The sequence below is a fragment of the Corylus avellana genome, chromosome 5 (assembly GCF_965113065.1).
Source record: "Corylus avellana chromosome 5, dhCorAvel1.hap1.2, whole genome shotgun sequence".
Classification (NCBI taxonomy): domain Eukaryota; kingdom Viridiplantae; phylum Streptophyta; class Magnoliopsida; order Fagales; family Betulaceae; genus Corylus; species Corylus avellana.
The window spans coordinates 29,267,697-29,282,552 of record NC_142494.1 but is presented as its reverse complement, the minus strand read 5'-3'; the positions used below and the strand labels follow the sequence as shown (position 1 = coordinate 29,282,552).

General features: G+C 35.9%; 3 protein-coding genes across 4 annotated transcripts; all 3 read left to right on the top strand.

The window, feature by feature from the left end:
* The first annotated feature begins 732 nt into the window (after window positions 1-732).
* Window positions 733-3,626, top strand: LOC132182285 (WAT1-related protein At5g40230). 2 transcript variants are annotated; one of them, XM_059595482.2, is made up of 7 exons: window positions 733-946; window positions 1,068-1,133; window positions 1,220-1,333; window positions 2,455-2,695; window positions 2,781-2,939; window positions 3,016-3,164; window positions 3,306-3,626. In XM_059595482.2, exons 1-7 carry the CDS (start codon window positions 756-758, stop codon window positions 3,472-3,474), a joined length of 1,089 nt encoding a protein of 362 aa, XP_059451465.2. In that variant the 5' UTR covers window positions 733-755; the 3' UTR covers window positions 3,475-3,626. The 2 variants fall into 2 exon arrangements, with proteins under 2 accessions (XP_059451465.2, XP_059451466.2); XM_059595483.2 differs by having other exon boundaries at window positions 3,036-3,164; window positions 3,306-3,396.
* A 1,473-nt stretch (window positions 3,627-5,099) lies between these two features.
* Window positions 5,100-8,050, top strand: LOC132182283 (WAT1-related protein At5g40230). Its single transcript, XM_059595481.2, has 7 exons — window positions 5,100-5,364; window positions 5,455-5,520; window positions 5,639-5,752; window positions 6,702-6,939; window positions 7,050-7,208; window positions 7,387-7,538; window positions 7,656-8,050. The coding sequence occupies exons 1-7, from the start codon at window positions 5,174-5,176 to the stop codon at window positions 7,825-7,827; spliced, it is 1,092 nt and encodes a 363-aa protein (XP_059451464.2). The 5' UTR covers window positions 5,100-5,173; the 3' UTR covers window positions 7,828-8,050.
* A 3,805-nt stretch (window positions 8,051-11,855) lies between these two features.
* On the top strand, window positions 11,856-14,354 carry LOC132180982 (WAT1-related protein At3g28050). Its single transcript, XM_059594006.2, has 7 exons — window positions 11,856-12,146; window positions 12,237-12,302; window positions 12,477-12,590; window positions 13,151-13,385; window positions 13,503-13,661; window positions 13,752-13,903; window positions 14,036-14,354. Exons 1-7 carry the CDS (start codon window positions 11,956-11,958, stop codon window positions 14,205-14,207), a joined length of 1,089 nt encoding a protein of 362 aa, XP_059449989.2. The 5' UTR covers window positions 11,856-11,955; the 3' UTR covers window positions 14,208-14,354.
* Window positions 14,355-14,856: the final 502 nt, after the last annotated feature.

Here is a 14,856-nt window from a genome sequence, read left to right as displayed (position 1 = left end):
TCTTGCCAGCAATCTTTTAAATTTTTGTAAGTTTCTTGTACATCCGGGACTAAAAATTTTGGCTCATGGCTCCACAGTCCAAAGTCCCACAAATGTTAAAAGAAGTTTTTGTCTAAATTGGGTTTGATTGTTTAGCTTAAAAAAGAATTAAAATAAAAATGAACTGAATTCTCGTTAAAGATGTATCTTTTATATGTATTTTTAATATGATTAACAGAGCGTGCATGTTTTTCACATAGAGTAGTGCTATGTATTCAATTTTTATCACAGTTGGGATGATGTAGTAATGCTTATAAATCATTAGATCAATTTTTATTAAAAAAAAAAGAGAAAAATCTAAGGGTTGATGAACACTGTTATATTAGCTCAATCGTATGAAATAAAATGAGAGTTGAATATTTATAATTACTATTTTACGTGCATTCGTGTTAATAAATGGGGCCGTCCTTCAAACCCAATTTAAAAGAAAATTTTGTTGAAGCAAATTAAATTCCATGTAAAATTGTATTCGGGGTTGATGGTCATACTTCAAAAATTCAACAAAATGATTCTGACCAACCGGTTTTTGGTAGTTAGCAGTCAATTTTAGTTACCCACTTCCATTTTTTGTCATCAAAAGTAAAACAATGACGTCACTTCAGCGACTTCTTTTTTATTTCCTTAACTATGAAGCACATTAATGACTTAATGGAGGGAGCTGCAAAGGTATAATATAAATCATTGAGGGAGCGAGAGAGAGAGAGAGACAGAGAGAGATGTCCCCGAACTACTTTTACAAGGATGTTCTGCCATTTTCAGCCATGGTTACCGTGGAGTGCACAAATGTTGTCTTAAACATCTTGTTCAAAGCAGCCACTATGAAGGGAATGAGTAACTACGCCTTCAATGCTTACTCTTATGCGGTCTCCACTCTTGTTCTTCTCCCCTTCGCCTTCATCTTTACAGGGTCTCTCTCTTAGTTAATTAAACCCGATTCTCCTAATTAAAAGATTCTTCATTAACCCAATGAGAAGCACATGGTCTGAAATCTTTTCTTATTTACTTCTTTTTCTTTTCTTTTTTTGCAGAACGACTGGGCTTCCTCCATTGAAGCAGTCTTTCCTGTACAGAATTTTTCTCCTCGGAGTTCTTGGGTAAGAAAATAATACCCCAACAAGCTATTCTGGTATATTTATTTTGTGGGTTGGAGAATTTATGCTGATTATCTGTGAGAGGGCAGGTCTGTAGGTACGATTTGTGGGTACAAAGGTATAGAATACAGCTCTGCCACTCTTGCTTCAGCCATGAGCAACCTCACACCAGCTTTTACTTTTGTGCTTGCCGTCATTTTCAGGTTTCCTTCTTTCTCTCTGAATTTTCCCTGGAGTTTCTGTTTATTATATTGTTGCTTTTGTTTTATGCAATGTGTCTCTTAGCTTTGGCCATGTGATTAGTGGACAGGAATTGTTAAACCACCGGCTATTTCAATGGTTATTAAAGACTAAATCTTCTGCTTATGAAAGTCATTAGGAGGAGTTCATTATTTGTTTTTGGTTTTTTATGCATGTTGTTGCCAGGAATCATTTGATTAGTTATTATAAAGATGCATTCCACTGAATGGTCTTTAAGCAATGTGATGGGCCATCCATGATTAGATTTGTATCTCTCTTTGTTTTAAAGCTATAAAACAAAGACATTGTACCCCAACCCCACTGTCGATTTACATACACACTTTATGAAAAAAGCAATTTGATCCAAACTAACAATTTAAAAAATCAATTACCGTAGTTATAATCAACACAATCTAAGCAAGCATAAAACAGAATCGACACAAGGATTTTAGTGACAAAGTGAACTTTTGAAGAACTCTTCAAAAGAAAACCACTCCTAGGGTAGCCAAGCCCAGGATTTTTTTCACTATAAAAGAATTAATTGTTACAATCAGTCTATACTTACAAAAGTTTTGTAGTCTAGACACAGACTTGCAAACCCAATAAATGACTTGTTTGTCTCTCGCTGCAACAGCTCCAAAACTTTGGACTTCTTTTATAGAATTTCCTCCTCGGGCAAACTCCAGTGGTAATCTACCAAATTAGTAGAGGCTGAAAGTTTTCTACGGTTTGAAATTGACAGGGAGAGGTTTTGTATTTCAATTTAGGCCTATGAAGTTTAGAGTTCTCTCCATGGTCAGAGAACAACTACATCTCTCTCTCTCATAGAAGATTGTGCAAAGCATGGCTTATATGGATTGTCATTGATCATTACACAATTATTATGGATTGTCAAACTTGGCCAAGTATGGATTTGTCATTGATCATTGCACAATTATTATTTCAAACTGTAAGTCCTTGTAGTCAGTTCTTTAATCACCAAGTTCAATTTGTTAAATGCATTTCTTATTGGTTACTGTCATCACTCATCAGAACTTTCTATTTTCTCTCCTTTTAACCTTATATATCTGGGTGCTTCAAAAAGGATGGAAAAGCTAGCTTTGAGAAGCTCAAATACTCGGGCTAAAATCATGGGCACCGTAATATCAATATCAGGTGCACTGGTAATTGTTCTGTATGAGGGCCCTAAAATCATATCAACCTCATCTCAACCACCATCCCTTTCACATCATTTTCCTTTGGGCTCATCACAAACAAATAGGGTCACAGGTGGCCTTCTACTTGCTGTTGAGTACCTTCTATTTTCAATGTGGTACATTGTTCAGGTACTTTCCTAGGTGAATTCTCATTTCAAATACAACTCAAAAAGAATTCAAAAGCGCTAATTTTGGTTTTTATGGCATTTTACAGACTCAAGTTATGAAAATATATCCATCAGAGATAGTTGTGGTCTTCCTGTGCGTATTGTGTGGGACTGTTATATCTGCACCACTATGTCTAATTGCAGAAACAAACTTGAGCGCTTGGAGACTAAAGCCTGATATAGCATTAGTTGCCATTGTATACTCGGTAAGAAACTAATGGACTTCCTTGCCAAGCCAGGCTATATTGGTAATGTCTTACCGGACAAATTCTCTCTGAGCAGGGATTTGCTTCTTCTTTCAGCACTGTTGTCCACACTTGGGCCCTGCACTTGAAGGGGCCTGTGTATATATCAATCTTCAAGCCATTGTCAATTGCCATTGCAGCTGCTATGGGTGTCATATTCCTTGGTGATGCTCTATATCTTGGGAGGTATAGAGTTCTCTCTCTCTCTCTTTCTCTTGGGAGTTGAGCATTTCAATCAATTCAAAGAAGCAACTGCTATTTGCTATAACTTGTGTATATCTCTTCGTAGTTCACTTGGTTTTTTTTTTTTTCTTCCTGATTTTGCAGTGTTGTTGGGGCAGTAATAATATCAATTGGGTTTTATGCTGCTATATGGGGAATAGCAAAAGAAGAAGAAGAAGAAGAAATGAGTGAGGATTGTGGCTTTGGTAGCTTGGAACCCTCATCAACTGATAAGACCCCTTTGTTGCAAAGATGTAAAGTTGAAGGTATGTAGAATAGATGTAGAATAGATGTATCATGTATGTAGAGATGAGTGCTAGCTGGTGAAACATTGTTCAGCACCTACTTGTAATTCTAATACCTCAAGTGTAATTTTAACTACAGAACAAAGCATAAGTTCAAAGCAAGGCATACGTTTTTGTTAGATATCTGTGTCTCTATGGCCAAAGCGTTTGCCACCAATAAATCATTCTTTTGCTTTCTTCAGAAAAGGATAAAATTAATTAAGGAGTTGCTTCTTTGGCAGCCTTTCTTTGTAAACCACTGTTTGCCTAAGCGATGAAAGCAGCTCAAGTTAGCTATAGAGAGAGATGAATTGACAAGAGCAATGCTATTCAACAGAATATCAGAACTGAGTGAAAAAAACAAATTGGGAGCGCTTAATTGCTTGGAGATTGGAAAAAAAAAACAATATGGAATTAATTTTGGGTTAAATTGCTTTAGTTGATCCCTCAATTGACAACCATTTTTTATAAAACCCTACAAGCTGACAAACTACCATTTTATTGCATTTAAGCCACTACGTTAGTGGTTGTTGTCTGTTTGGATGGAAAAGTGGCCACTTGCCACTTTTTTATCAGCTTTCCTATAATACCCTTTATTTTTTTTAAAACCAAAATAATAAAATAAACTTTAAAAAACTTCTTTTTTTTTTTTTTTTTTTTTGGGTTAGCTGCGACTTGTCCTTTCTCTTAAAGGAATCGGTTCTCTTGACATACAATGGGAAGAATTCCAAAGAGGATTTGTTTGTTTAACATGGCAACTTGGAGGGTAGGATGACGGGGTGGCCGCGATTGCTATCATGCTAAATTTGAAAGCACCTGGCATGGTGCTGCTGATTTGGCCTTCTGTTCCTCCCAGAATCACCAGTGTAAAACCTGAGTAATGCAGGGGAACCAGGAAATTTATTTAGACAGAGACAGAAGAGTATGGTCATCTTTACGCGCGCACATGCAAATACACAAAGACAAACAAACTTACTTGTATGCTTGCGATTAGAGAGACGTAGAGAGCTTGAAAGCTTCTGTTTCGAGTATTATGTGTTGTGGCTGTCAACATGTACCTTTTGGTTTTGGATGACTGCCTTTTGTGAGGGAAGAGTCCAATTTTGATTATTCAATGGTCGAAGTGGACATGTGTTATGCACGTGGATTGTCTTGGTAGCCATTTGTTCCTTGAGCTATCAAAGTTTTTCTCAATCAGAAATACAACAACATTGCCTCCTGATCTAGAACTACCTTTTCCAATGACATTTTCTTAATCCTAGACTTTTAGAATTGAATTTCCTTAATCCTTGTCAGACTAGAGCAGGTAGAGAACTCTTGAAACTAAAGACAAATGAGTTGGCACCAACCACCAGCTCTGTTGACTTTTTCCCAACTATCCAACACAAAATAAGATTGAGATATGGTCTTTGGTATTAAAAATAATTTTATTATAAAAAACAAGACACAGAAGCAGTCAAACAATAGTATTTACTATTTAAGGTAACATCTGAAGCACAATTGACAATAAAAATAATAATAATAATAATAACAATAATAATAACAATAATAATAAAAAAGAAAGAAGCAAACAAATGAAAGTTACTTAGTCAGTCCCTCCACTGTCAAAATGATGTTACATAGTGATGCTGCTCAGAAGCAATAGAAAGCACTAAGAAAAAGAAAGAGAGAGACAGAGACAGAGAAAGAATGGCACAGAGCTACTTTTACAGGGAAGTTCTGCCATTTTCAGCGATGGTAGGAGTAGAGTGCGCCGGCATGGGCTTATACACCTTATTCAAAGCAGCCACTTTGAAAGGTCTGAGCTACTACGTCTTTGTTGCCTATTCCTACGCCATAGCTACCTCTGTTCTTCTCCCTTTGCCCTTCATCTTTCGCCGGTATGTCTCTTAACTTTCCATCCAATATCATAGCTTCCCTCTAAGAATATAACATTGAAAATATGGTAAAATGCTACTTGGTACCTGCAGAACAGCAGGGCTTCCTACATTCAAGTTGTCTCTCCTCTACAAAATTTTCCTACTTGGAGTGCTTGGGTACGAAATTACCACCCAAATTACAAGCTTTCCAAGTTTGATTTTTGTCATTAATTTGGAGATAATAAGAACAGGATGTTGATGTTTTTATCTTCCTTAATTTTGTTTGGGAGAGCAGGGTTTTAAGTCAGTTATGTGGCTACAAAGGTATAGAGTACAGTTCACCAACTCTTGCTTCCGCCATCAGCAACCTGTCACCGGCTTTTACCTTCATACTTGCCGTCATTTTCAGGTTTTTCATCTTCTTAATTATCATATGTCTATGTCATTTACATCTCAATTAGATTAAATATTCAATAAAACATCCGTTGGTCTGCAATGATTGTAAACGACAAATACCATTTGCTTATGAAAATCACTTTTACTATAATAATGTTTCCATTTATTCATGCTGCATTTGTTTTTTTCTGTTTGGAAAGATATGTTTGTCACGAGGAATTCATTTGATTGGTTAGCTACTATGAGCATTCCATAAAAAACTATTTGGGCAATGTCATGGCACTGGATGATTAAATATCTGATATGGGTACAAAAATTACAAAATGGAGGTGGTTTTATAAAGATAAAGTAAGAAGCTATACTTTTCATGCATGGTCCTTTCTTGGTGTATTATTGAGACTTTATTTGTATATTTTTAGCTTTGTATATTCCCTTAACTACTATATGTTTTTTTTGGCCATTTGGGGTGACTCGACCCTCTCTCGCGATTGAACGAAGTGCAATCTAATTGCAATTGAACCCTTTATAGATTTTGAATGTGAACTGTTGCACCACTTTGATCGAACAAACTGCAACCGAACCTCATAGGGTTTTGTACTAGACTAATTACACTGGCTCGATGGATTAGATTGCGACCAAAGTCTTTCAAATCTTCAATTCCAGCATTCTCTTGACATGCATTTTATACCGACTAAACCCTAGACGAAAATCTACAATTTAACCTGTTTTGTCACTGAATTTGCCAACACTAAAACCTAAGAAATACAAATAATTCCCTCTATATATTGTACCTTAAGAAAAAGAAAGACATAATGATAGTGCCTATTTCATTGCTCTTTACGTCCATGCAGTCATCTTTTTAATCATTGATTGTGTTGAAGAAAACTATAGTTGATACTTGATACCTCACCAAATTTTCTTTAATTTCTCTCCTTTTGACCTTTATGGGGTGCTTCAAAAAGGATGGAAAAAGTAGCTTTGAGAAGCTCAATCACTCAGGCTAAAATCATGGGCACCATAGTATCAATATCAGGTGCATTGGTGGTGGTTCTCTACAAGGGCCCTACACTCATATCAGCTTCATCTGAATCACCATCCCCTTCAGTTCATTCTCCTCTGGGATCACAAACGAATTGGATCATAGGTGGCCTTTTAATTGCTGTTGAGTACCTTCTGATTTCTATCTGGTACATTGTTCAGGTATTTTGCAAGGGAATTCTTTGAATTCTCAGTGTCATATACATTTTGATTTGGCAAACTTAATGAGATAAAATTGAAAAAGCTAAATGTGATTCTTTGGCACTTTACAGACGCAGGTTATGAAAATATATCCAGCAGAGCTAACTGTGGTCTTCTTATACAACTTGTGTGCGACAATTATATCTGCACCAGTATGTTTATTAGCAGAAGCAAACCTAAGTTCATGGAGACTAAGGCCTGATATAACCCTTGTCGCCATTATATACTCTGTAAGTGTTAAGGAGATTGGTACTTGGGGAGTCTTTTAGTCATGAGCCAATAATATAGCATGTTGAGACACGTCATACTTATATCATCTTCTTTTCTAAGTGGGTCTCAAACCTCTCTACACTCGCACGTGTATATTCAATGGTAAAAAATGTTTATTAATTCTCTCCGATCGATCAGGGATTCACTGGTTCATGCTTAAGCGCTGTTGTTCACACATGGGGCTTGCACTTGAAGGGGCCTGTGTATATATCAATCTTCAAGCCATTGTCAATTGTCATTGCAGCTGCTATGGGTGTCATATTCCTTGGTGATGCTCTCTATCTTGGGAGGTATATAACTCTTTCTCTCTCTCTCTCTCTCTCTCTCCAGCAACTACTTGTGTTAGTTCCCTTGTATTTAACTTTCTCCAGATTCATCTTCCTTCTTTTCTTCCTCTTATGTTGCAGTGTTGTTGGAGCAACAATACTATCACTTGGGTTTTATGCTGTGATATGGGCAAAAGCAAAAGAAGAAGAATCGAGCGAGGAGTGCTTTGGTACATTGGGATCTTCATTTGCTGGAAAGACCCCTTTGTTGAAAAGCAACAAAGTCAAAGGTATGCAGGTGAATGCTAGCTGAAGTCCTTCATTCTATTGCTTCTGATTGTCTTCTAAAAGGATACTATTACAAGTGTAAGTATGAGTGTCAAATCCAACATCAAAAAAAGACCAGAAAAAGTGGGCTACTTCATATACATAGTGGAGCACAAACCTATCTGATTTTGGTTTTTTTATTTTATTGAAGAGGTATCTCAATAAATATATGAGACAAATGTAATGTTCGGGTAATACAGTGCTTGCTATAATTCTTTACAAATTAATGTAACAGTCGATGTGATATTGCTATGTCAGTCATAGTCAAATTTAATTGTTCAATGATTAATGTGGTAAGTACACATAAACTTACAAATTGGTGTAGGACATCCTATAATCAAATCCCTACAGTTAGGCTAATATAATCTTCATCAAATCCCTAATTTTAGAGTCATTCAAATATACTCTAACATCCTCCCTCAAATTCAAGGTGTAAGATCTTGAAAATCTTGAGTTTGATTGATTTTTTTTTTTCTCGGAGGCAGTCGGGGACACTTTAAATAACAATACAAAAGAGGGCCATCTATAAGCTAAAAGAGAGCTAACTTTGGGTTGAAAAAAGAGCCAACTGTGGGCTGAAATGAGGCCAAAGGCCAAAGAAAAATGAGCCAGCTATGAGCCAGAAATGAAAGCCAACTGTAAACTGAAATAAGCCTAAGTGTTAAATAATACTACAAAGGCTGAAGATATTGGGCCAACAAATGGCCAAAAATTGATCTAGGTCAACAAAGGACCAACAATAGACCAAATAATGATTAGGCCAGCAAAGAACCGCCTCTTGATTTTTTTTTTTTTTATCGGTTTCAATTTTTTTTTAATTTTAATTAATTTATTTATTTTTTCAAATTTGTTCTCCGTGGAATTACATCGCATTCCCAAAACAAAGTATAAAGACAACCTAAAAAATCAAAGCACTGTTGACGTAGTCTCTCTTGATGATCTTCCTTACTTTGGCTTTGGAAAACTTTATCGACAATCTCTCCTTGCTTGTGGCTTGTTTGGGTGTTCTTCAAACGGATGAAGTTTCTGAAGCAAGGAACATATGAGTGGCTCACAGACATAGACGGCCGAATTTGCTTCTTCTGCACACACATAGTGGACATCTCTAGATTGCTTCGGCCACTTATGCACAATAAAGGTGATAAAAGGAAATATTGGCAGCACTTGGGATTTCCAAGCCTTGGAGGACCATACGTGCCATCAAATTTGGCAACTCACGCCAAATAACAAAACCATGCCAAATAACAGAAAGCCAAAAGACCAACACAGTGATTTATTTATTTATTATTTTTTTTGGTCGAATACAATGCAAGATCTATGGTGATGAGATTTGTAAAAGTATTGACTATCTAGAATAAGACAATAAATCAAAAGAAGGAGAGGAAAGAAAAATAAAATTCACAAGACCACCGGAACGAATATTGGTGTTAGCCTATATTGTTCTGATACCACGAAGAAATTCATAAATGAATAAAAATAAAAGTAGAAATAAAAATAAAATAGACACAAAGATTTTAAGTGATTTGGTCTATGACCTATGTCCACAAATAAAGCACAAAGGGTTACATTATGCTCCTATTACTTTAATATGTTTACAATAAAGAATGCTCTATTCCCTAATTTAAGGTGATCAAATTATAATTAACTCTATAAAGTTAGGCTAATCTAATCTTCATCAAATCCTCAACTTTAGGTTTATTCAAATATACTTTAACATTTTGATTTATTTATTTATTCTTTTTTTTTTTTTGACATGTCCACATAAGGAAAATGGAGAAAGGAGATTCTAACTAATGACTTTCACTTCATTAGGTGTGGTTCACAACCGATTGAGTTATCCCACGGCACGATGACTTGTTCTTTATTTTCTGATTTGTTACTCATGTGCTTTAAAATAATAATAAAAATAAAAATGCGCTAATGTGATCGCAAATTGGCGGTGCTCACCCAATTTTCACTACAACAGGCTTCCTTTGCATGAAAAATTGCTTTATAACTTTAGTATCAAAATTGAGGTTCTAATCTTAATTGTTAAATCATAAAATCCTAATGAAGAATCAAAAAAATATTAAATTTTTTAATACCAAGTATCAGTAACTGATTTGAGCTGGACCTAAAGGTGATACGAACTGAAAATCAGGACCCATGTGTTGATTCCTCCAAAGTCTCTCTTTTTCTTTTTTTCTTTTTTCTTTTTTCTTTCTCTTTCTCTTTCTCTTTCTCTCTTTTTTTTTTTTTTTTTTTTTTTTTAATGATTATTATTATTATTATTATTTTTTAATGATGAGAAACTCCACAAAGGCAAAGTCACTGTTAAAGTAATGATTAAGTGTGAAATTACCACTTTTTTCATAAGTTTAACCTTTTAGGAAAAATTATGGCTTAACATGGTATTAGAGTCAAAGGTCTGGAGATCGAATATTGAATTCGTTAATTTACCTCTCATTTAAATTAAAATATTTCACATGTTGAACCTCACATATTAAAAAGAAGTTTGAGCCTACACGTGAAAATGAATATTAAAGTAATGATTAAGTGATTAAATTTACCTATTATTATCAGTTTAAACTTACAAAAAAAGTGATAATTTAACGGTCACTTTGTACCTACCCCTAGAGAATAAATTTCGAACAAGTATAACACACTCTCAACACACGGATCGGTTAAATTTGGCTTCACTAGATGCTTAGTTTGGCTGAAACCTTGAAAAAATGATCAAAATAAAATATAATTAACTGTATGTATTACATACAATGTGAGCAACTAAATGTGAGACGATAAGTAAACCCTAGACTGATCAAGCATGCACCTGCTTGGACTGTCCAAACAAAGGCACACCCCACTTACCCTCTTAAATACAAAACAGTTAATTAAACCAAATCCAAATTCCTATCGAGATATGCAAAAGACTAGGGATGGTGTCCCACAAATACACTGCGCCCAAGAAATTGTGTCGTGTTGGTAGTTTAAATAGTTCCTTTTGGCTTTGCTTGAGAGCGTGTGTGTGCCACATTCCCCAAAATATGGGGTCCCCCTCCCAGTCAAGGAACATACCGTAAAGTGAATCCAAAGTAAATACATAATGGCACGCTATCTGTTTTTTTTTTTTTTTTTTTATTTGTTTATAATGCTTTACGTATAATATGTGAGATTTGTTTTTTTATTTTATTTTTTAAGTGAGAGTTGAGTCAGGCTGGATTTGGGCTTTTGACTCAAGGTGGTGCCTCCATTATTGAGAGGCATATCAATTATCATGATTTGACAAGAAAACGACACGCCACTGTTGTTTAGTGATGCACTAATTACCCTAAGCTACATATATAGTTTTTATTAGCATATGACTTTGATAATGTCTCAAAAACAAAACTTGACGTGCTAAACTATTTTATGGAAGATCCGTTTCACACTTCATTTACCCAAAAGAAAAGGAGAGAGAAAAATCTTTCTCAAGCTACCAATAATATGATCAAGTCATGTCGATTTGTATATAAATTTTTGAGCTTTCATTTCTTTATAAGCATGAATTATACTTAAAATTTGTATCATTTGATATCAAGGTCAACCATCACTCGAGTATGAGATTAAACATACCTTGTTGGGTATGAAATTGAATGACTTGAGGCTTTGTAATCGAATCACATAGAGAACGACCTATATGTTAGATTATAATGTCTTGATATTATATATATGTATAGTATTAAATAATTGAATACTGATAGGTGAGTAAAGCCGTAAAAAGAGAAAGTGCTACAATCGAGTCAAAGTTAATAGATTAGGCCACCGTAGATATCAATTCCATAGCATAGTAGTAAGTGTAATATTAACATTTGCAAACTAGTTTTTAGAGATGGTTCTATTAGAATATATATATTTTTTTTAAAAAAAAAAAATCAAACAAAAAAAATATATAAAATGGAAGTCTTTATCTTCTTCTTTTTTCCCGAAGGACAGAAAAGCCAAGTAGCAATCCAACATTTTCCCCTTTCACTGTCATGTCAGCACTAACGAATAATAGCTCGCGTCCCCCCTTGCATTGTCAAGATAGCACCAATCGAAGCTCCAGTCTTTGTCTCTCTGTGCGTGGGGAGGGGGGTTTGGTGTGCGTGAGCAAGAAATGGCTAGGGGAGATTATTACAGGGATGTGCTGCCATTCTCGGCCATGGTGACCATGGAATGCACCAACGTTGGCTTAAACACACTCTTCAAGGCGGCCACTTTGAAGGGGATGAGCTACCATGTCTTTGTTGTCTATGCTTATGCCATTGCTGCTATTATCCTCCTCCCTGCACCCTTTATCTCTCAAAGGTCTCTCTCTGTTTCTCTCTCTCTGTTCCTCCCTCTCTGCTATTATTATTACAAATTTCAACTAAATTGGTTGTTTATATGCCTTTGCAGATCAAGAGTGCTTCCTCCACTTAGTTTTTCCATACTCTCCAAAATTGGTCTTCTTGGGCTCATTGGGTATAGTTTATTTAACTCATGCAGTTCTGATGGAATACAAAACAGACCCATGATTTTTGTAGGATCAGTCAGGCTTTATTTTCGTTATTTCACTTTGAAAGCCCAGAATTTTCTCATTTTTGTTTCCTTTCTGATTTCTATTTTCAATCTGGATTTGTGTTGGGTTGGGAGCAGGAGTTCGTCTCAGATCATGGGGTATACAGGCATCAATTTCAGCTCTCCAACACTAGCTTCAGCCATCAGCAACCTGGTGCCAGCTTTCACCTTCATCCTTGCCATCCTTTTCAGGTTCTTTTTCCCACTCTTTCAATTAGCTACCAAAAATACCCTCATGTGTTAAAAGATCAAACGGCCCATATTGGCATCAAAATATCCCGTTTTCCTTTGATAAAGTTGAAGGGAGTTACTTTTTGCATCTTGACAGAGACTCAGAGAGCAAGCGTTGCTCTAAGTTTCTAACTCTGTTTTGCCATGCTAGTTGCCTGTTTTGGGCTGCCTAAACATGTTCTTTTTTTCATTATTTCTTTCTCGATAAATGGATTGGGATTCTCTCTATTTTGTTGTCCGAATTTCAGAGGAGAGAGGTGACCTCGAGCTCCAAGGCTTGAAAATCTGCCTGGGCACTTCGTCTCATTTCCTGTCTGAATTTGAGAATTTCAAGAAATTCTGGTAACATGTAAAGACTGAATGATGGAAATAGTTTAATGATAGTGACTGCTAAACCACTTGGGTGAAAAAGTTATACCAATCATGTGGTGTTGTATCAAAATCTTACGAGGGAAGAGGACCCCTCACTACTTCATTATTCTCATCTTTTTCTTTCTTTATTTCTCTTTTTGGCATTGAAGGATGGAAAAGATAGATTTGAGAGGCACAAGCAGTTTGGCTAAAATCTTGGGCACCATAGTTTCAATATCAGGTGCATTTGTAGTGACCCTCTACAAAGGCCCGCCGATCGTCATTTCTCAACCATCATCTGCTTCACTTCATCAACCTCTAAACTCATTAAAATCAGATTGGGTAATTGGTGGCCTTCTACTTACAGCTGAATATATTTTGGTTCCACTATGGTACATTGTTCAGGTGAATTTCCTGCCCATTACCTTAAACCCCAGTTTCAAAATACTTTTCAATGATGGGATTTGCAAATATTGTAGAAATTAATGAAAAAATGAAGCTTATACTTCTGTATTTTTGCAGACACAAATCATGAAGGAGTACCCGAATGAACTGACAGTGATATTCTTTTACAATCTAAGTGTGAGCCTCATTGCTGCAGTTGTAGGTTTAATTACAGAAAGAAATTCTAGTGCTTGGATATTGGGGCCGAATATAGCCTTGGTCTCAGTTGTGTGCTCGGTAAGAAATTAATATTAAATCATCATTTATCTTAAAAGTTTAATTATATCATCTTTCTCTGATGTCTTAAAGTGGGTTTTCTCGATCTAGGGCCTCTTCGGGTCATGTGTGAACAATACAGTTCATGCATGGGCGTTGCACTTGAAGGGGCCTGTCTATGTAGCGATGTTCAAGCCCTTGTCGATTGCCATCGCTGTTGCCATGGGTGTTATGTTCCTTGGTGATACTCTCCATCTTGGCAGGTATTGAATAACTCCCTCACCCTCTCCCAAAAGAAGAAAAACCTCTATCAAGTATCAAGAAGAAACCATGCTTTAGCTCGTCCATTGCTTCTTGTTCTGAATTCAACTTGCTATTTTTTATGCATTTTACAGTCTTGTTGGAGCAACAATAATATCTATCGGCTTCTACACTGTGATGTGGGGTAAATCAAAAGAAGAGATAGGTGAAGACTATGGAGTCAATTGCCTGGAATCTCCATCTACGACCCTAAAGGTCCCTCTATTGCAGAGCTATAAAACTGAAAGCAATAAAGGGCAAGTGTAAGCGATTGTATAAAAGCATGTTACAAATTGTTCAGCACCTAGTTCCATTGAATCGAATCATATGAACGCTTGTGGTCACAAGATCACTTTCTCTCGAACAAAATTTCGGGCTCAATCACATTCATGTGAAGAGCACTTGTTTGGGTTTATTCTGCGCATGTGTCATGCACACGCCCATGAGAACATTTATGCATGTGAACGAGGCTCTAGAGTGGAAAAGGACAAAAATGTTCAGATATTTTCTATGACTTTTCACACCTAGCGGACGTGCTTAAAGTCACTTAAAACACACAACATCAACTGATGTGATAAATGGATTTTAACAGTAACATTACTTGAAATTAATCGTATCTACCATGCGGGTATAGTACATTAACCAATATAATATAAATCTAAAAAAGTGTTTACTGGAAAATAAAATGAAAGATATACCTGGTAAGCTCCTACCCAAAATAAAAAATAAAACTGAAATCACGAAATTTTCTGGATCTAGGAACGCCATCTTCACCTCCCTCCCCACCTTTTTCTACCCGTTAAAACAAAATTTATGAATATAAGTATAAATGAAAAATCTCAACACCCAATAATTCAGATCCAACGTTTACAAAGATTAATAAGACGGAGCCAAGCAAATGGTGAACTGCAAGGAT

Excerpts from the sequence above, each read along its gene's own strand:
- LOC132182283 (XM_059595481.2), top strand. The coding sequence starts at position 5,174 with ATGGCACAGAGCTACTTTTACAGGGAAGTTCTGCCATTTTCAGCGATG. Across the intron at positions 7,209-7,386 it reads TTGTCGCCATTATATACTCT|GGATTCACTGGTTCATGCTT; the intron begins GTAAGTGTTAAG and ends CCGATCGATCAG. Across the intron at positions 7,539-7,655 it reads GATGCTCTCTATCTTGGGAG|TGTTGTTGGAGCAACAATAC; the intron begins GTATATAACTCT and ends CTTATGTTGCAG.
- LOC132180982 (XM_059594006.2), top strand. The coding sequence starts at position 11,956 with ATGGCTAGGGGAGATTATTACAGGGATGTGCTGCCATTCTCGGCCATG. Across the intron at positions 12,147-12,236 it reads GCACCCTTTATCTCTCAAAG|ATCAAGAGTGCTTCCTCCAC; the intron begins GTCTCTCTCTGT and ends ATGCCTTTGCAG. Across the intron at positions 13,904-14,035 it reads GATACTCTCCATCTTGGCAG|TCTTGTTGGAGCAACAATAA; the intron begins GTATTGAATAAC and ends TGCATTTTACAG.
- LOC132182285 (XM_059595482.2), top strand. The coding sequence starts at position 756 with ATGTCCCCGAACTACTTTTACAAGGATGTTCTGCCATTTTCAGCCATG. Across the intron at positions 947-1,067 it reads TTCGCCTTCATCTTTACAGG|AACGACTGGGCTTCCTCCAT; the intron begins GTCTCTCTCTTA and ends CTTTTTTTGCAG. Across the intron at positions 2,940-3,015 it reads TAGTTGCCATTGTATACTCG|GGATTTGCTTCTTCTTTCAG; the intron begins GTAAGAAACTAA and ends CTCTCTGAGCAG.